At 42.0% G+C, this 21,097-nt stretch overlaps 2 protein-coding genes across 4 annotated transcripts in view; both read left to right on the top strand.

Moving 5' to 3' along the window:
* The first annotated feature begins 2,950 nt into the window (after positions 1-2,950).
* Positions 2,951-6,165, top strand: LOC139411980 (beta-crystallin B2-like). Its single transcript, XM_071158748.1, has 6 exons — positions 2,951-2,974; positions 3,420-3,501; positions 4,889-5,007; positions 5,273-5,405; positions 5,515-5,657; positions 5,820-6,165. Exons 2-6 carry the CDS (start codon positions 3,439-3,441, stop codon positions 5,995-5,997), a joined length of 636 nt encoding a protein of 211 aa, XP_071014849.1. The 5' UTR covers positions 2,951-2,974; positions 3,420-3,438; the 3' UTR covers positions 5,998-6,165.
* Positions 6,166-10,731: 4,566 nt separating this feature from the next.
* The window catches only part of LOC139410818 (paxillin-like), a 33,468-nt gene continuing 23,102 nt past the window's right edge, over positions 10,732-21,097 (top strand). For 2 of the 3 annotated variants that reach the window (XM_071156354.1, XM_071156353.1), the window contains exon 1: positions 10,753-10,891. In XM_071156354.1, the coding sequence (XP_071012455.1) occupies positions 10,879-10,891 (13 nt within the window). In that variant the 5' untranslated portion in view covers positions 10,753-10,878. Of the gene's footprint in view, positions 10,892-21,097 lie in introns of all 3 variants that reach the window. The other variant, XM_071156356.1, reaches the window with a different exon arrangement.

The raw sequence follows: 21,097 nt of genomic DNA, 5'->3' as shown, positions 1-21,097 counted from the left end.
CTATAGTTTGTTAACAAGAAATTTGTGGAGTGGTTGAAAAACAAGTTTTAATGACTCCAACCTAAGTGTATGTAAACTTCCAACTTCAACTGTACATACAAACTACACCCCAATGAGTGTGGGTGACATTTGTCATGCAAAAGTTGGCATTTAAAAAAATGCAACTTGATATGAGAATGTGCTCACCTCGCAGCTAACTTTAGACCATGAGTACACACATCTGCTAGTGTATTGTAAGCTGGAAAGTACACTGAACAAAAATATAAACGCAACATGTAAAGTGTTGGTCCCATGTTGCGTGAGCTGAAATAAAAAATCACAGATATGGACCATATGCACCAAAAGCTTATTTCTCAAACTTTTTTTTGCAGAAATGTGTTTATATCCCTGTTAGTGATAATTTCTTCTTTACCAAGATAATGCATCCACCTGACAGGTGTGGCATATCACGAAGCTGATTAAACAGCATGATCGTTACATGGGGGGGAACTAATTCTGTAATAAAGCCTTTTTGTGGGGAAGAACTCATTCTGATTGGCTGGGCCTGGTTCCCCAGTGGATGGGCCTTGCTGCCAAGTGGGTGGGCCTATGCCCTCCCAGGCCCATCCATGACTGCACCCCTGCCCAGTTAGGTGAAATCCATAGATTAGGGCCTAATGAATGTATTTAAATTGACTGATTTCCTTATATGAACTGTAACTCAGTAAAATCTTTGAATTTGTTGCATGTTGTGTATATATTTTTGTCCAATATAGATATTTTGTGCCAATTGGGGTATTATGAAAAGCTATATACCAAAGCAGGACATGCAAACCCAATAATCTAAAAATAAACGAAATACTGAACAACAATTTGCTTTTCCACGCACGCAGAGTTGTATGACATGTATGGCCTATGCCAAGTTTATAAATCTCAATATTTTTGTACATGTGCAAACTTTTCAGAAATGGTGTATGAGATTATAACTCCACCTGAAAAACGCCCATCATTCACCTTTTATGGTGACAATGACACCCTTATTTTCTGTTTTCTTTTAAAGTATTGGAATTAGGCCAATTCAGTAGGCCTATCTAAAGGACAAAGCAATGGCGTACTTGACCAAATGTTTTCAGAGATGTTGGCAGAATTTTTTTTGTCCATAAAATGAAGTGGGCAGAGAACAAACCCCTCATCACATTATTTAAGATGTAAAAACAGAAATCAATATGCACCATAAAACGTTTTGACAAATTGGCAATATGTAATACCCCTTGTCTGTTAGGTTTAGGTACTTTTCTTTGTATCTTTTTGGTTTTGTATTTGTTTTTTTGTTCATAATAATACATTTTAAAAAGTATAAATCATTTTGGCAGAATGTTTTCTTTTGCACTGACATTTGTTGTAGCACATCTGAAGTTTCTGAAAGACAAAAACAATTGCAAATTGTTGTGGACCTGTAAGCAGATCGTTTGAATTCAATAATGTTTTGCATTTACCTAAATATAGGCTACTACACTGCCTGAGAATTATGAAACAATGTCTACTCAGGAAAAAAATAAGAAAACTAGGCTACAGTAGGCCAATTTACAGTGATAGCCTACACACTTCATTACACTTCATCCATCTGTTAACCTGTTCAATTCTACTGTATGTTATAAACAGTGTTCCTTTTTGGAAATAGATGCCCATTTTTTTATTATTTTAGAGTGTAAAGATAAAACAAATACATTTTTTCGCTCTTCTCACTAATGACAAATTATTACATCTTGTTATTATATTTAGCTACCTGTTTTGTAATGAATAAGAGTGTCATCATATTTTCCTGCATAAGGTTAGTCTACTTTTGTCTTCTTGCCATGCAAATGTTATTCTAGGTTGAAGATTGAAATGGGGCAATGATTTAAGTAGGTGGTCAATGTCATAGGATCTCCATCTTGGATTCAGCCCATACAGGCTAAGGGTTGTGTATATAGCTTTGAGTGCCAATGTACTTTTCCAATTTAATAAACTACATTTCAACCACATATCTCATTGTGCTCTATTAATTTCCCCATTCCAATACAACCACGAAAATCTTAACCCTAAGCCACCTTTATCCAGTGCAATGCAATGCATTTGATTCTATTCACAGCACATGTTCTTCTATCTGTGCACTAGGCCTATCTCTAATTCCTCCAACCACGGGCCTACCCCTGCTCCATCTAACTACTGTGCCACGTTCATCACCTCTAACTCCAACCAACTATAATTACTCCATCCAACTATATTTACTTCTACCAATTTACAGAATGATCTACTCCAGTTAATGCATCCAATGAGTGAAACGCTAAGCTCTCTTGTTGACAGCTCATATTGGTGTGCAACTCTGCTCTTCTTCTGCCAGCAGCAGGAAGTTAGCTTGGCATGTCAACATCTTTGTCAGCTTAGTAGAGATGACCTCTGGATGTGTAAGCTTCCATATGTGGCAATGATAGGAAAACTGTTAAATTATACCTTGCATGCACTTACAATAAATGCTCTCCAATAGAAAGCATTGCCAATAACGACCCAATTGAATACTATGTTTACCATTATTCCTATGTAAGAGTAAACAGAAATATACTAGATTTTGTGAGTTAAATCAGTCCCTTTCTATCAATTTGGCACTCTCCCTCCTCTCTATCATCCTATCTCTCTCCCACTCTGGTGGTCCAGGCATACAGGCAGCTCTCATTGTAAGTGTGGGACTCTTGGCACAGGTTGTGCTGAATCATGTGGATATCGAACAATGACCGGCTGGATGAAATTGACAAGTAATGAAATAACTTTGAGGGGGAGTGAGAAGGGGGGCCAGGCAGAGCAGTGACCCCACAGTCCGGTCTGCTCAGCCTATTGCATGCTGATCTGGATGGTGGCTTGGACACAGAGGAGTGTTGGCAGAGTTTCCACCCCTGAGCGCGCCGTATATATTGAGCCCAGCATGCCATCCCAAACACACTGGCACAGACAGGTACTGGTAAGAGATTCACAACCGTCGCTCTCCACATTATTTTATTTTATTACTATTTTTATCCAACTTTGTCTACTTCTTTAAAATCAAACATCACTTTGAAGTTAATTTATTTAACATGTTGGGGTAATATACTTCTTTGTCATTCACCATACATTAAACTATTTAACTTACAACAAATAGATTAATATGAGAACTGCTGTCAATTTCACATTTTACTCAAATATTTTTTAAGGAGGGAAAGGGGTGGGGACTTTTGTTTACATACATGAGAGAATCAGTTTTGTGCAGAATTTAACAGCAGATTTTCTGGCACTATTGTTTCATTACTTTTTCCAATATCCTATCAAACTGTAAACTACCCATTGGAATATAAACATTTTCAATGAGTCTACTGGACCCTAAAAATATATGTTATGCGCTCCATAATTTCTCCTTTATCTCTGTACAGCTTCATCATCCTGTTCACTATGGCCACAGACCACCAGAACCCTGCATCCAAGCAGCAGCAGCCAGGCACCAGTGCTTTCAAGGTGAGGGGGAGAGGGGGAGATGGGGGAGAGGGGGAGAGGGGGAGGGGTAGGGGGGGGCAGAGGAAGGGCAGGGCAGAGGAAGGGCAGGGCAGAGGAGGGCAGGGTAGAGGAGGGCAGGGCAGAAGAGGGCAGGGCAGATGAGGGCAGGGCAGAGGAGGGCAGGGCAGATGAGGACAGGGCAGATGAGGGCAGGGTAGAGGAGGGCAGGGCAGATGAGGGCAGGGCAGGGCAGAGGAATGGCAGGGCAGAGCAGAGGAAGGCAGGGCAGAGGAAGGGCAGGGCAGAGGAGGGCAGGGCAGAGGAGGGCAGGACAGAGGAAGGGCAGGGCAGGACAGGACAGAGGAAGGGCAGGGCAGGACAGAGGAAGGGCAGGGCAGGACAAAGGAGGGCAGGGCAGGGTAGAGGAATGGCAGGGCAGAGCAGGGGAATGGCAGGGCAGAGCAGAGGAAGGCATGGCAGAGGAAGGGCAGGACAGAGGAGGGCAGGACAGAGGAAGGGCAGGGTAGAGGAGGGCAGGGCAGAGGACGGCAGGACAGAGGAAGGGCAGGGCAGAGGAGGGCAGGACAGAGGAAGGGCAGGGCAGGACAGAGGAGGGATGGCAGGGCAGAGTAGAGGAAGGGCAGGGCAGAGGAGGGCAGGGCAGAGCAGAGGAAGGGCAGGGCAGAGCAGAGGAAGGGCAGGGCAGAGGAGGGCAGGACAGAGGAAGGGCAGGGCAGGACAGAGGAGGGATGGCAGGGCAGAGTAGATGAAGGGCAGGGCAGAGCAGAGGAAGGCATGGCAGAGGAAGGGCAGGACAGAGGAGGGCAGGGCAGAGGAAGGGCAGGGTAGAGGAGGGCAGGGCAGAGGAAGGCATGGCAGAGGAAGGGCAGGGCAGGACAGGACAGAGGAGGGATGGCAGGGCAGAGTAGAGGAAGGGCAGGGCAGAGGAGGGCAGGACAGAGGAAGGGCAGGGCAGAGGAGGGCAGGACAGAGGAAGGGCAGGGCAGGACAGAGGAGGGATGGCAGGGCAGAGTAGAGGAAGGGCAGGGCAGAGGAGAGGAAGGCATGGCAGAGGAAGGGCAGGACAGAGGAGGGCAGGGCAGAGGAAGGGCAGGGCAGAGGAGGGCAGGACAGAGGAAGGGCAGGGCAGGACAGAGGAGGGATGGCAGGGCAGAGTAGAGGAAGGGCAGGGCAGAGGAGGGCAGGGCAAGGTAGAGGAGGGAAAGCCAGAGGAATAGATAATGGTGGAGAACAGTGGATCAAAGACAATGAGACACTGTGGGATTGTTCGAGGCAAAAGTTACACATTATTCTACATAATTTCCCTGTACTACTACTTAAGATGCCATCAGGCCGAGCATAGCAAGGAGACCTAAACATCCATGTTGTCTCTCCTTGTCTTCCACAGTTGATCATCTATGAACAGGAGAACTTCCAGGGGCGTTGCCATGAGCTGACTGGTCCCTGTAACGACCTCCAGGAAGCAGGCGTGGAGAAAGTGGGCTCCATACTGGTGCTGTGTGGACCGTGAGTGTGGCTCAGAGATAGTAGGATAGAGAGAGGGAAAGAGAGGGAGTACGCGTGAGACAGAGGGTGAGAGTTAAACAAAAGAGAAAGATAGAGACCAAAACAATAGCAGTTAGATAGTGGTGTGTGTAACACAAATATAGTCACTGCATTGTGCACAAGGCACAGTATGTTCATACACTTTCCATCTGGTTTTTGTCATCCTTCACTTCCCCCCTCAACCACCTTATGCCCTCCTTACCTTGACTCGTCTGTGCTTCCTCAGATGGGTGGGTTACGAGCAGGCTAACTGTAAAGGGGAACAGTATGTGTTTGAGAAGGGGGAGTATCCTCGCTGGGATTCCTGGACCAACAGCAGACGTAGCGACAACATCTTTGCATTCCGCCCCATTAAAGTGGTAACGCAGCACACCTTTTCTACTACAACACAAATGAGCCATTTTGTTCAGCCTTTTTGAAGATTCTCTGTGACTGTTTCTTATGGTGTGTTTTCTATTCTCCTCACAGGACAGCCAGGAGCACAAGATTGTCCTTTATGAAAACCCCAGTTTCGCGGGGAAGAAGATCGAGATCATAGATGATGATGTCCCCAGCTTCCACTCACATGGATACCAAGAGAAGGTCACCTCTGTCAGAGTTCAGAGTGGCACGTGAGTCTGTCCGCCAACAGAATAAATTCTGTTACAGCAATATCTGCCCCAACATTACCATATCATATTGCCTTATCTCCATGGCTTTCTTCTCTAAATACTTTTCTCATTTGTTTCTCTCCCATTCCCTGACTCTCACACCTTTACTGGTTGTGTACCAAGTTGGGTGGGGTACCAGTATCCTGGCTACAGAGGCTATCAGTACCTGTTTGAGAAGGGGGAATACAAGGACTGTGCTGAGTTTGGTGCCCAGTTCCCTCAGATCCAGTCCGTCAGGCGCATCCGAGACATGCAGTGGCACCAGAGGGGAGCTTTTCACCCTGTCGCTGGCGCCAACTAAGCTTATATGACTCTTTCCTGCACCAAGCCCTGACCCCTACAATCCTGCTCCTTCCCATACCCCTCTCTCCATCACCTACTCAAAATTGCATTTTGATGCCTATTGCCATTGTTTCAGTAGCACAATCCTTTAAAGTAAAATAATAAATCCTTGTTGCTTATCTTTCAAGTGGTCATGTGACTCAACTGTGTTTTCACCAATACACATTTCCTTCTGTATTGTTTATCTGAACAGACAGTTACCCTTTCAATTACTGAGCGACAACAGCATCTAACGTGTTTCAGACCTAAATATGTAGATGGCAGAGTGATTGGATGATGAGTAATTTTAATTGTATTAAATACACTACCGGTCAAACATTTTGGAACACCTAGTCATTCAAGGGTTTTTCTTTATTTTTACTATTTTCTACAATGTAGAATAATAGTGAATACATAAACTATGAAATAACATATGGAATCATGTAGTAACCAAAAAAGTGTTAAATAAATCCAAATATATTTTATATATATACTTTAAGTAACCACCCTTTGCCTTGATGATAGCTTTGCACACTGTTTCTTGCTTTGCTATTAGGAAAAGGGCATCATTGAAAGGAGTGATTTCTGGGGTAGTATGGAGATGGAGCAATTGAAGTTGAAAATTATTGGTGTTTGTGATGACCACCGTTTGGTGCGACGCAATCCTGGTGGTGAGTGTGGTGAAACAGAGGAGTCACTGTCAGTTCTTTTGAGTTTTGAGTCAGAGGTTTTACCCGACAAAGTCATGTTACGATATAGCTTGTTAGAGCTTTTGTGCCGAATCCACTGGGCTGTTTCAGGTGCAATGTTTATGGTCATGTCGCAGCAGTTTGTAGAACGGAGATTTCAAGATGTGGGAAGTCTGCAGGGCGGCATAGGATAGATTGTGTAGATTCGGTGGATAAAGTTGTGTGTCAACTGTAGGGGTGCCCATGTTGCTGGGGATCGGAAGTGTCCAGTGCGAGAGAGGCAGGCTGAGGTGGTTAGAGTCAGAGTAGTGCAGAGGCAGTGAAGAAAGTAGAGGAGGATGGGTTAAGGGTGCGGGATCCAGTAGTAAATCTGTGTCAACATGGAGGGATATGCCAGCAAGTGATATATGCTCCAGTAAGGTTGTCTTCTTGGCATTCATAGCAACGGTTATCAACAGTACAGCAGAAATGGAACGTAAATCCCAGAAAAGACATGTTGGTAGCTGCAGAGAAGTATTTGGGGATACGAAATTTTACTTCAGAAGCGTTACAGAGTGTATTGAGTGGTGTTGTCCCGTCCTCCCTGGCCGTTGGCATGGTGCAGGAATAGTGGGTTTTTAATGAGTGTTGGGTGTAGTGCACAGGAGGTTGGTGGCACCTTAATTGGTGAGGATGGGCTCGTGGTAATGGCTGGAGCGGAATCAGTGGAATGGTATCAAATACATCAAACAGCCATTATTATTAGCCGTCCTCCCCTCAACAGCCTCCAGAAGTGTAGGGTTCATTTTCATTTTGTATCACAAAGTATACAGGATTTATATTATATGACTATATAGATTACTGCACCTGTGCATAGCCCACCTATAATTTAGCTCAAACAACTACCTCTTTCCCTACTGTATTTTTTACATTTTATTTATTTATTTTGCTCCTTTGCACCCCATTATTTTTATTTCTACTTTGCACATTCTTCCACTGCAAATCTACCATTCCAGTGTTTTACTTGCTATATTGTTGCCTTTACCTCCCTTATCTCACCTCATTTGCTCACATCGTATATAGACTTGTTTATACTGTATTATTGACTGTATGTTTGTTTTACTCCATGTGTAACTCTGTGTCGTTGTATGTGTCGAACTGCTTTGCTTTATCTTGGCCAGGTCGCAATTGTAAATGAGAACTTGTTCTCAACTTGACTGCCTGGTTAAATAAAGGTGAAATAAAAAAATAAAAAAATATTATAGTCCAGTTGGGGGCGGTAACGCAACATATTGGATGCCAGCCGCCGTTAAACTCCGAAGAAGAAGAAGAAGAAGAAGAAGGTGACGATTACGAAGATCACATTGCATTGGTAAGATATTAAGCCGCTTTCAAAAAAAACTGGGACCGAGGTCAACTCATGACTTAAGTGACCGTTCAAATAGTTTTTTCCCAGTTTTTTTTTTTAGTTCCCAGTTGTTTTGAACCCACAGAAGTCGAAGATTTACGAGTTCCCAGTTTCCATTAGTTTTTAACGCGACATTTAAAAAAACAAGTTTAGACATGGCATAAAAACACGAGCTCAAGGATCGAGCACGGCTAGAGGCGAGACTTTCAATTTGAGTTTTCAGCAGCGGTTAAGTAAGTGCAAGCTAGCATCTTTAGCTAACTAGCTGTCAAGCCGCTCATCAAAGTATATATTTTCTAGCTAGCTAGATAACCTAAACTGACATTGTTGTTAGCTAGATGTTATTTGCATAGGTTGTCCAGTATTCTTCAGAACCTTCAGTCTATATGCAGAACCCTTAGCTGGCTAGTAGTAGTCTGTTTGACATCCTATACTTAACTCTTATAACACAGGTGAATATTTCAACCTTGTAAGAGGATAATCATTTATGCTATTGCCTTCATATAGCAAACTCTCCTGTCCTCCACAGTCAAGATGCCAGTCATTTGTAGCAGCTGTGCTGAGAAGAGTGCAGTGCTGAAACGTCCAAAGACGGCCCATTCCTGGGCCTTTGAGGAGGTGCATCAGACAATAATATCAGCGCAGCTCTTCAAAGATGGAGAGACTGTGGGCATTGGTGCCTCTGGCGGGAAGGATTCCACTGTGCTGGCCACCTCAGTAAACAATGGACCTGATCGGACAGCTCAGAGCTTCTGCTCTTTTCTGTCCATAAACAACAAATGGATTGGTGGAAGAGGCACACCTCATGAAGGTCTTAAATGAGCGCTATAACTATGGCCTGAAACTAATGCTGCTCTCAGTGGACGAGGGTATGACAGGTAATCGTGATGACTCCTTGGGGACTGAAGAGAACCAGCAGTAGTATGAACTACCTCTGAAGATTGTGTCCTATGAGGAGCTGTATGGCTGGACCATGGATGCCATAGTGAAGCAGATCGGACTGCAGAACAATTGCTCTTTCTGTAGAGTGTTCCCGAAGACAGGCGCTGGACAGGGGAGCCAGGATGCTGAAGGTTGATAAGATATGTGCAGGTAATATATAAGACAAATGTATTTGTTATTGATCAGGCTTATTTTATCTATCTTATTTCAGATGTGTAGCCTAGTTTAAACGGTCCTTAAACAGTCCTGTGGCTACATCTACAGCCAGGCACTGTGTAAGTCCTGTGTTCTGCTGGAGGGCCTGAACCGTGACCTGCCTAGACTAGGAATCGGCAAGCACCACCACCTCCACAGGAAGATCCTCTCACGCTCAGCAGCCACTGACCCAGGCACAGGAAACTCAAGGCTGTGGACTTCTGAGAGGCGTATAGGCAGAACGTCTCAGGAACACCTCCACTGTTTCTGTGAAGTTACACCTTGAAATGAGTAACCGAAGATGCCTCAAAACCAGATGTGGAGTTGTTTTTAAGTTTTCGCTTGGAATTGAAGAAGAGACGTCTAACAAAAGAATAGCCAGCATTTCCCCTTTTCAGCCACTGAACAATGGGGAAGTGATAATGATTAAAAAGGTCCTCTTGCAGTTGCTGGAATCTAAATTCAATTCACATGTGGCTGTATGGTCAGTTAATTATGTAACCTCTGACAGCTGATGATTGAAATACAAGTATTTTGTGTGGTATCTGTATAATAAAGCTATTCTACATTTGCATGGCCTCTTCTGATTTTAGTATGAACAATTCCTCAAGAGAATTCTTACAGGTACTTACACATTAGGATTACTGATAGGTGAGAATTGTCCGTTAATTGAATGATTAGAATATTCCGCCCTGAAACATATAATTGTAAGGAATTGATTAGCATGTATAAAATCATAATCAAGAAATGTGTGGTCCTAGTCAGAATTAGGGTAAAACAATATGTCTTTATGGTATTATAAACACAGACTGTCTGAGCTTGGTGCCGACCTGACTAGAGACTTGGGAGAGAACTGGTAGGACAAGGACAAGGTCTCTGTCTCTTTGCCCATCTGTCGGCTGGGTAATGAGACAGACTGTGTGCGTAGCAGGACATGTGTGTGAGTATGGCTGTGTGAATGTGTGGGCTTGAGAAGTCAGTATAAAATGAATTGTTTTGTATTCTTGACTTTAGAACGTTCCCGTGAATAAACATTTTTGACTATTTAGCTGGGCCTCCATCTGTTTCATTCGACCAGGATCTTACAAATTCTGGTTTGCAGACTGAGAGTAATATAATTAAATTGGGTGATGTACCTGGAGAACATAATTCTCTTATCAATTACATTTTTCACAAATTGGAAAAATGCCCAAGCTGAAACATTTTTTTTAGGTATGAAAATCATTTTCGTAATTGAGGTGGAATTGACCTACGCTGGCTTGTAACTAATAAAACATATAGGTAGATGTAGCTGCTGTAAATTGTGTAAAAATGTTTCTTCATCAATCGCGGTTACACTGTTTTCATATAACAATGTTTATTTTAGGCAGCCTGTCCACTGAGGTTTAAGTACGAGCCTGTCTGATATTTAGTAGTATTGTACTTTGTATAAATTTAGTTCACTCGCTAGAGGCCGCCCTTTATCAAAGTTATTTAAACAACCCGGGGTCTCTTCATGTCGGCGTATATAGATGCGCGTGCTCGTCGCTGTGCGGTCATGTATTGTACTTCCCAACCAACTTCAGCACAGTGAGTAAACTAATTGAGATTTTGAGAGGTATCACGGACATCGAAAAATATTTTAACTGGTGAAGCCAATTCTGGAAGTATGGACGATTTAGGTAAGTTCAAACCATGTCCCTTTCTAATCTCAGCCTTTTTTCTATTTAGTATAGCGGCAAGTATGGGTGGAGAGAAAACAATGTATTTCGAGGCGCCGGAGATTTCAAGGTCTTGGGATAATCGACGGCCTGGGATTTTTTGTAAATATCTGAAGCCAACAGGGAGAGTTGGTTTAAAGTTTAAACTACGTACAAAAGCTTCGAATTAAACATTGTTTATCTTTTCATGTCGGATTTCCCGCATTCGAACTGAATAATAACAAGTAATCTCGTCAGCTTTAAAAAATAAATTTTAAAAAACTAAGAATTTATGCTAACATTTTAGCAAAAGTTCGTCTGATGGTGTCAACATTGTTTGTATAAAAACGAGATTCCACCCATATTGATTGACTTTACCATCGTAGGCGTAAGAGTTATGGGCGTATTTTTGTATTATTATTATTATTATTTTTTTATTTTATTTTTTTACTACAACTCGGTCTCAATGCAGTTGGTACAGATGCTTGAAGTTGGCCAAAGTAACACGGAGCAAGTTTGTAACGTTATAGCCTTTTATGTTCAGTGTTATCCAAACGTTCCAAATGGCGACACAATCTCAATATAAGAAAAACATGTGAAATGTCATAAATAGTGTATGTCTGCCGCTTGAATTTTAATCAAGCCCATTGTCACTTATTGTATGGCAAATATGGTTGTGCCTTCTCCACAGGCACCCTGCTCAAATTAGATTTACTAACTTTTAATGGCAACATTCATGGCATATGAGTGAAACTAAATATTTACTTATTATATAGTGGTTGGATCCCTACCTGTATTTGGTTGTCTCTGACTGACTTTATTTCTAGTGGTAGTTCTGTGCTGATAGCAGGCTGAGTGTCTTCTGTTTTATATATGGGTCTCATGTCCAAGGCTGAAACTGTCCTAGGCTGGGTCTCATGTCCAACCCCTGTCCAAGGCTACCCAGCTAACCATTCCAGGGAGATCATTTTTGTAATGTTCCTCTGTGTCCAGTTTTCCGTTAATTAAATTAATTTTATTTATGTTAGCAAAAACCTTCTGAGCACCCTTTTCAACATATTTTGGTGTTAGGTGAAAATTCCCTTAATGTCAAACAGAACTTCTCTAGAATGTGGTTACAATGTTCTCATTGATGTAGTTTTCTGAGGGTTAGGGGAATATTACACCAAACATACATGGCCATGTTCTCAGAATACAAGATAATAATGTACTAGACACGTTTGATAGGAATGTTGCAAGAACATTCCTGTGTATCAGTCGCCAGATGTTCCCGTTCACCTGGAATGCATTTAAATTAACAGGTGTGCCTTGTTAAATGTTAATTTGTGGAATTTCTTTCGCTCTTAATGTGTTTGAGCCAATCAGTTGTGTTGTTACAAGGTAGGGGTGGTATACAGAATATAGCCCTATTTGGTAAAAGACCAAGTCAATATTATGGCAATAACAGCTCAAATAAGGAAAGAGAAATGACAGTCCATCATTACTTTAAGACATGAAGGTCAGTCAAGAACTTTGAATGTTTCTTCAAGTGCAGTAGCAAGAAGAACAATATAAATTAACATGTACACTGTAATCATGTATGTCAAATATGTAAGTCGAAAACACTTAAAAGCATTGTGCATGTGTCCCCCAAACTTTACCAACAAAAATAGAGCTGTGAATGGATCAGTGGTTCACCAATCAGATCCTTGATGGGCTTGGCCAGGCTCTCATCAAGGCAAAGGGTGGCTTCTTTGAAGAAACTCAAATCTGAAATATACAGTGCCTTGCGAAAGTATTCGGCCCCCTTGAACTTTGCGACCTTTTGCCACATTTCAGGCTTTAAACATAAAGATATAAAACTGTATTTTTTTGTGAAGAATCAACAACAAGTGGGACACAATCATGAAGTGGAACGACATTTATTGGATATTTAAAACTTTTTTAACAAATCAAAAACTGACAAATTGGGCGTGCAAAATTATTCAGCCCCCTTAAGTTAATACTTTGTAGCGCCACCTTTTGCTGCGATTACAGCTGTAAGTCGCTTGGGGTATGTCTCTATCAGTTTTGCACATCGAGAGACTGAAATTTTTTCCCATTCCTCCTTGCAAAACAGCTCGAGCTCAGTGAGGTTGGATGGAGAGCATTTGTGAACAGCAGTTTTCAGTTCTTTCCACAGATTCTCGATTGGATTCAGGTCTGGACTTTGACTTGGCCATTCTAACACCTGGATATGTTTATTTTTGAACCATTCCATTGTAGATTTTGCTTTATGTTTTGGATCATTGTCTTGTTGGAAGACAAATCTCCGTCCCAGTCTCAGGTCTTTTGCAGACTCCATCAGGTTTTCTTCCAGAATGGTCCTGTATTTGGCTCCATCCATCTTCCCGTCAATTTTAACCATCTTCCCTGTCCCTGCTGAAGAAAAGCAGGCCCAAACCATGATGCTGCCACCACCATGTTTGACAGTGGGGATGGTATGTTCAGCTGTGTTGCTTTTACGCCAAACATAACGTTTTGCATTGTTGCCAAAAAAGTTCAATTTTGGTTTCATCTGACCAGAGCACCTTCTTCCACATGTTTGGTGTGTCTCCCAGGTGGCTTGTGGCAAACTTTAAACGACACTTTTTATGGATATTTTTAAGAAATGGCTTTCTTGCCACTCTTCCATAAAGGCCAGATTTGTGCAATATACGACTGATTGTTGTCCTATGGACAGAGTCTCCCACCTCAGCTGTAGATCTCTGCAGTTCATCCAGAGTGATCATGGGCCTCTTGGCTGCATCTCTGATCAGTCTTCTCCTTGTATGAGCTGAAAGTTTAGAGGGACGGCCAGGTCTTGGTAGATTTGCAGTGGTCTGATACTCCTTCCATTTCAATATTGTCGCTTGCACAGTGCTCCTTGGGATGTTTAAAGCTTGGGAAATATTTTTGTATCCAAATCCGGCTTTAAACTTCTTCACAACAGTATCTCGGACCTGCCTGGTGTGTTCCTTGTTCTTCACGATGCTCTCTGCGCTTTTAACGGACCTCTGAGACTATCACAGTGCAGGTGCATTTATACGGAGACTTGATTACACACAGGTGGATTGTATTTATCATCATTAGTCATTTAGGTCAACATTGGATCATTCAGAGATCCTCACTGAACTTCTGGAGAGAGTTTGCTGCACTGAAAGTAAAGGGGCTGAATAATTTTGCACGCCCAATTTTTCAGTTTTTGATTTGTTAAAAAAGTTTGAAATATCCAATAAATGTCGTTCCACTTCATGATTGTGTCCCACTTGTTGTTGATTCTTCACAAAAAAATACAGTTTTATATCTTTATGTTTGAAGCCTGAAATGTGGCAAAAGGTCGCAAAGTTCAAGGGGGCCGAATACTTTCGCAAGGCACTGTATTTTGATTTGTTTAAGACTTTTTTTGGTTACTACATTATTCTATATATGTTATTTCATAGTTTTGATGTTTTTGCTATTAGAAAATAGTCCAAATAAAGAAAAACCCTTGAATGAGTAGGTGTGTCAACTTTTGACTGGTACTATATATATATTTTTAATTGTTTTAATTTCTTTTTTATATTTTCAATAATTTTTAATAATCTCCTGATTTCATCGCTTTGGGTTGTGTTGGAAAGGAAAGGGTTCAAACTGGATAGGTTTTTCTCTTCAATCTGGATTTTCTTTTGGTGGTGTCTGGGTAGAAAAGTCTAGCTAGCTCAGCCAGCCATTGGCTAGGCCTTCAGAAGATGGACAGAAGGCCTGTGCCGTTCAGCTATTAGTGCAGAATTTTGGAGTGACAGTGGAATGAACCAATCACATTTTGACTTGCAATGGGCAGCCATAAAAAAAATTACATGGAAAAAAAGTGAGGTGTCTAGGCCAGAGTTTCTAAACCCAGAGGTAGAACATAGCCAGACTTCCGGGAACGTTTGCGAAACAGACCAAGCAGACTACGCCAGGGGTTTGAGAAGTGAAATTCTTCCTTAGTTTTCTCTAGATCTAAAGGCACAACCTAGATTTGAGACAATATCGGGTTTGCAGTTGACATACGACACCTGCTGGTCATGTTGGAAGACTTGCATTAATTATTCCGACAACAGCCGAGTTGCATCCCCAAACTGCATGATAACAGTGCCTAAAACTAATAGATTCATCACCCTGGTGATTTTATGTTGATTGTTTAGCTGCTCTAACAAGGCAGGAAAGGCAACGGAGGAAAAAACATGTTTACAGATTCCCTGCAATCATGAAACACCATTGATGGCATCAATGAGATGACTCAAGAACTGTCAGAAAATAAAAAAAAACTTTTTGCCCATCAAGACCTGAACCCAGACAGCTGTCTGCTATGATAATTTCATCACTGGTAAATCAAGTCCGATTTCGTGTTTAGTTTAGCTGTTATGCTAACAAGGTGTTGACAAGGGGGGGGGGGGTGGAGTGCCTTGTAAGAATTTGCCGACGAGTAGGTTAAACGACCACTACCCTCCGTATTATTGGCCAACGTGCAGGTGTTAGACAATATTTGCTAGCTAGATAGCTTGTAGTCGAGCTATTGGCATGTGTCGAGTGAGTCAAGTTTTGTGGAAGCATTTTTTTTTTCGCCATAAAAAGGCACATTTTATAACATAACTACATGCTTCTATTATTAGCATTTACAGACTAACATAAAACTAGTATTCCTAATGTTTAGATTAGATTGGATAGTGATAATTTAGACTATTAATATGTGCATAGTGGCACAGGCTTATAGGCTATATCAGACATTTCTTTACTTGGCATGGGAAAAATATGGCATTTGAAGCAGCTGTACTACACTTTGACTGGAGACATTAGCCAAATCTTTTATAATACGACGGTAGCCTAGGCCTACTCTACTGACAACAATCAATAAAAAAATACCTTGTCTTGAATGCAACCATGTAATCTAGAATATGATGTTAATTTGAAAAAAGTTGGATCCTTTCTAGCCATGACCATGAAAAGGAAAGACTAAAATTGTACAATATGATGTCCATATAGCCTGGAGGACATTATCCCAAAAATGTGTGGTTACTATATTCATTTGATAATAACCAACTGCTATTTTGTTTGTTTTTTCACATTGTTTGTAACTCGTTTTGTACATGTCTCTTTTAACTGAAAAGAGCTGCTGGACATTAGAACAACTATTACTCACCTTGAACTGGACAAAGATTATTTAATGAGTCTGATGCAAAGGATATACTGCTTTGTCAAGACAGGGCCCAAATCCCCATCATCAATGTGAAGAAAGAGGAAAAAGGGGGGGAAGGGCGGAGTGCCTTGTAAGAATTTGCCGACGAGTAGGTTAAACGACCACTACCCTCCGTATTATTGGCCAACGTGCAATCATTGGAAAACAAACTGGACGATCTACAATTTAAGACTATCCTACCAACTGGACATTAAAAATTGTAATATCTTATGTTTCACCTAGACATGGCTGAATGACGACACCGATAATATAGAGCTGGCTTCTCCATGAATCGGCAGGACAGAGCAGCTACGTCTGATAATACGAGGGGCGGGTGTGTGTGTGTCTATTTGTCAATAACTGCTAGTGCGCAATGTCTAATATTAAAGTCTTGAGGTATTGCTCGCCTGAGGTAGAATACCTCATGATATGCTGTAGACTACACCATCTACTAAGATGGTTCTCATTTATATTATTCGTAGCTGTCTCAACACCACCACAAATTGACGATGGCACTAAGACTGCACTCAACGAGCTGTATAAAGCCATATACAAACCAGAAAATGCTTATTTCTAGTTCCTTGGTGTCCAAATCACCAACGAACTATGATGGTCCAAACACACCAAGACAGATGTGAAGAGGGCATGACAACACCTTTTCCCCCTCAGGAGACTAAAAAGATTTGGCATGGGTCCTCAGATCCTCAAATTTCTACAGCTGCACCATCGAGAGCTGGTTGCATCGCGGCCGGGTTTGCCAATTGCTCAACATCAGACCGTAAGGCACTACAGAGGGTAGTGCATACGGACCAGTGCATACGGACCAGTACATCACTGGGGCCAAGCTTCCTGACATCCAAGACCTATATAATAGGAGGTGTCAGAGGAAGGCCTAAACATTTCTCTCTGCTACTGCACGGCAAGCAGTACTGGAGCGCCAAGTCTAGGACCAAAAAGGCTCCTTAACAGCTTCTACCCCCAAGACTGCTGAACAATTGATCAAATTACATTTTTTTGCTTTTTTTGTGTCTTTAGTAAATATTTTCTGAACTTTATTTATTGAACTGCATTGTCTACACCTGTTGTATTCGGGCATGTAACAATTTGATTTGATGATTTGTTGAACTTTATTCATAAGAGGAGATCAAATGTATGGACATTACAGCATAGGACAAAGGTCTCAATGGGAGAGGACGCTGTGTTGATTATTGGTTGTTCCAGCCCAATAGATTTAATCTTTATGTGACTTAAACACCTAAATGAGTTAAACACAACAAAACAATTAAGGTTGGTATAGGTAACCGAAATAAGTGTTATTCTAACATCAGGTATGCTTTTAATTTGTTTATGTACTACAGTAGGTTCACCAGCTGATCTCTGTCAAGACACCCATGTCGACTGGATTCCCACTGTGAAGATGATCTGGAAAAGGACAAAGGAGAAACTGCAGCAGCAGTCCTTTTCCATCTTGTCCTTTTCCAGATATGAAAGGAGGCATCCTTCAGTAATACAAGATGCAGTGCATTCGGAGAGTATTCCGACCACTTGACTTTTTACACATTTTGTTATGTTAAACTTTATTCGAAAATTTATTAAATTGTCCCCCCCCCCCATCAATCTACACACATACCCCATAATGACAAAGCAAAAAATGACATTTTACTCAGTTGAAGCAGCAATTACAGCCTCAGTTCTTTGATTTAAACTTTATTTAACTAGGCAAGTCAGTTAAGAACAAATTCTTATTTTCTATGACTGCCTAGGAACAGTGGGTTAACTGCCTGTTCAGGGGCAGAATGACAGATTTGTACCTTGTCAGCTCGGGATTTGATCTTACAACCTTTTGGTTACTAGTCCAACGCTCTAACCACTAGGCTACCTGCTGCCCCAATCTTCTTGGGTATGACACTTCAAGCTTAACACACCTGTATTTGTGGAGTTTTTCCCCATTCTTCTCTGAAGATCCTCTCAAGCTCTGTCATGTTGGTTGGGGAGTGCCGCTGCACAGCTATTTTCAGGTCTCTCCAGAGATATTCGATCGGGTTCAAGTCCGGGCTCTGGCTGGGCCACTCAAGGACATTCGGAGACTTGTCCCGAAGCCACTCCTGCGTTGTCTTGGCTGTTTGCTTAGGGTCATTGTCCTGTTGGAAGGTGAACCTTCACCCTAGTCTGACGTCCTGAGCACTCTGGAGCAGGTTTTCATCAAGGATCTCTCTGTACTTTGCTCCGTTCATCTTTCCCTGGATGCTAACTTGTCTTCCAGTCCCTGCCGCTGAAAAACTTCCCCACAGTATAATGCTGCCACCACCATGCTTCACCATAGGGATAGTGCCAGGTTTCCTCCAGATGTGACGCTTGGCATTCAGGCCAAAGAGTTCAATCTTGGTTTCATCAGACCAGAGAGTCTTGTTTCTCATGGTCTGCCAAAAGGCCCCTAAAGGAGTCTCAAACTTGTAGCTGGCTGTCATGTGCCTTTTACTGAGGAGTGGCTTCCATCTGGCCACTACCATAAAGGCCTGATTTGATGGAGTCCTGCACAGATTGTCCTTTGTGAAAGTTCTTGTTCTGGAAGGTTCTCCCATCGCCACAGAGGAACTCTGTCAGAGTGACCATCGGTTTCTTGATCACCTCCCTGACCAAGGCCCTTCTCCCCTGATTGCTCAGTTTGGTTGTGTGGCCAGCTCTAGGAAGAGTCTTGGTGGTTCCAAACTTCTTCCATGTAAGATTGAATAAGGCCATTGTGTTCTTGGGGACCTTCAATGTGGCAGATGTTTTTTTTGGTACCCTTACCCAGATCTGTGCCTCGACACAATCCTGTCTCAGAGCGCTACAGACAATTCCTTCGACCTCATGGCTTGGTTTTTGCTCTGACATGCACTGTCAACTGTGGGACCTAAAATAAACAGGTGTGTGCCTTTCCAAAACATGTCCAATCAATTGAATTTACCACAAATGGACTCTAAGTATCAGTGGATAACAGGATGTACCTGAGCTCAATTCGAGTCTCATAGCAAAGGTTTTGAATACTTATGTACATGTATTTAAGTTTTAAAAACCTGTTTTTGTTTTGTCATTATGGGGTATTGTGTGCAAATTAAGGATAAAAAAAAAATGTAATCGATTTTAGAATAAGGCTGTAACGTAACAATGTGGAGAAGGTCTGAATACTTAGTGAATGCACTGTATGCTGTGGACCATCTGTATGATTCTGTTGTGCCATTTGAGTAAAGAGCACCTTCACCTTGTCGTCGTGTCAAAAGAGCTTATGACTGAACAAAAATGCACTGTTCATTTGAGAATACAACACCGAAACAGACAAATTAGAGACAGATTCCCTTCCCCTCTTTATTGCAGGATTTGGGATATGTGATTTGTATCAACATTGACAAATCCAATCTAACTTTATTTGTCACATGCCCCGAATACAACAGGTGTAGACCGTGAAATGCCTACTTACAAGCCCTTAACCAACAATGCAGTTCAATAAATAGTTACCAAATACACAACAGCAAAAAATAAGTAGCACATTAAAATAACAATAACGAGGCTATATACAGGATAGCAGTCTAGCGGCAGGGTAGCCTAGTGGTTAGACCATTGGACTAGTAACTGAAAGGTTGCAAGTTCAAATCCCCAAGCTGACAAGGTACAAATCTGTCATTCTGACCCTGAACAAGGCACTGTTCCTAGGCTGTCATTGAAAATAAGACTTAACTGACTTGCCTATGTAAATAAATGTCAAATAAAATGTGTGGGAGAACTGACTTGTACATGTAGGTAGGGGTGTATGATACTAGTTCGTCTTGAATAATAGTTAACAATTTAACAAGTTTCAACACTTCACTTCAAAGAAGTTACTCCATAGTGCGTGATCACACAGTTGTATTGGGTTGGTGTATCGCTGCAGAATGCCGTGCTTCACGGTAGGGATGGTGTTCTCCCCCTTTTTCCTCCAAACATAACAATGGTCATTATCGCCAAACAGATCCAAATCAAATTTTATTTGTCACATACACATGGTTAGCAGATGTTAATGCGAGTGTAGCGAAATGCTTGTGCTTCTAGTTCCGACAATGCAGTAATAACCAACAAGTAATCTAGCTAACAATTCCAAAACTACTACCTTATAGACACAAGTGTAAGGGGATAAAGAATATGAACATAAAGATATGAATGAGTGACGGTACAGAGCGGCATAGGCAAGATACAGTAGATGGTATTGAGTGCAGTATATACATATGAGATGCGTATGTAAACAAAGTGGCATAGTTAAAGTGGCTAGTGATACATGTATTACATAAAGATGCAGTAGATGATATAGAGTACAGTATATACGTATACATATGAGATGAATAATGTAGGGTATGTAAACATTATATTAGGTAGCATTGTTTAAAGTGGCTTGTGAGATATTTTACATTTCCCATCAATTCCCATTATTAAAGAGGCTGGAGTTGAGTCAGTGTGTTGGCAGCAACCACTCAATGTTAGTGGTGGCTGTTTAACAGTCTGATGGCCTTGAGATAGAAGCTGTTTTTCAGTCTCTCGGTCCCAGCTTTGATGCACCTGTACTGACCTCGCCTTCTGGATGATAGCGGGGTGAACAGGCAGTGGCTCGGGTGGTTGTTGTCCTTGATGATCTTTATGGCCTTCCTGTGACATCGGGTGGTGTAGGTGTCCTGGAGGGCAGGTAGTTTGCCCCCGGTGATGCGTTGTGCAGACCTCACTACCCTCTGGAGAGCCTTACGGTTGTGGGCGGAGCAGTTGCCGTACCAGGCGGTGATACAGCCCGACAGGATGCTCTCGATTGTGCATCTGTAGAAGTTTGTGAGTGCTTTTGGTGACAAGCTGGATTTCTTCAGCCTCCTGAGGTTGAAGAGGCGCTGCTGCGCCTTCTTCACGATGCTGTCTGTGTGGGTGGACCAATTCAGTTTGTCTGTGATGTGTACGCCGAGGAACTTAACTTACTACCCTCTCCACTACTGTTCCAT

Source organism: Oncorhynchus clarkii, chromosome 6 (genome assembly GCF_045791955.1).
Source record: "Oncorhynchus clarkii lewisi isolate Uvic-CL-2024 chromosome 6, UVic_Ocla_1.0, whole genome shotgun sequence".
In the NCBI taxonomy this organism is placed as follows: Eukaryota; Metazoa; Chordata; class Actinopteri; order Salmoniformes; family Salmonidae; genus Oncorhynchus; species Oncorhynchus clarkii.
The sequence above is the reverse complement of the archived record's forward strand: the minus strand, read 5'-3'. Positions and strand labels throughout refer to the sequence as shown.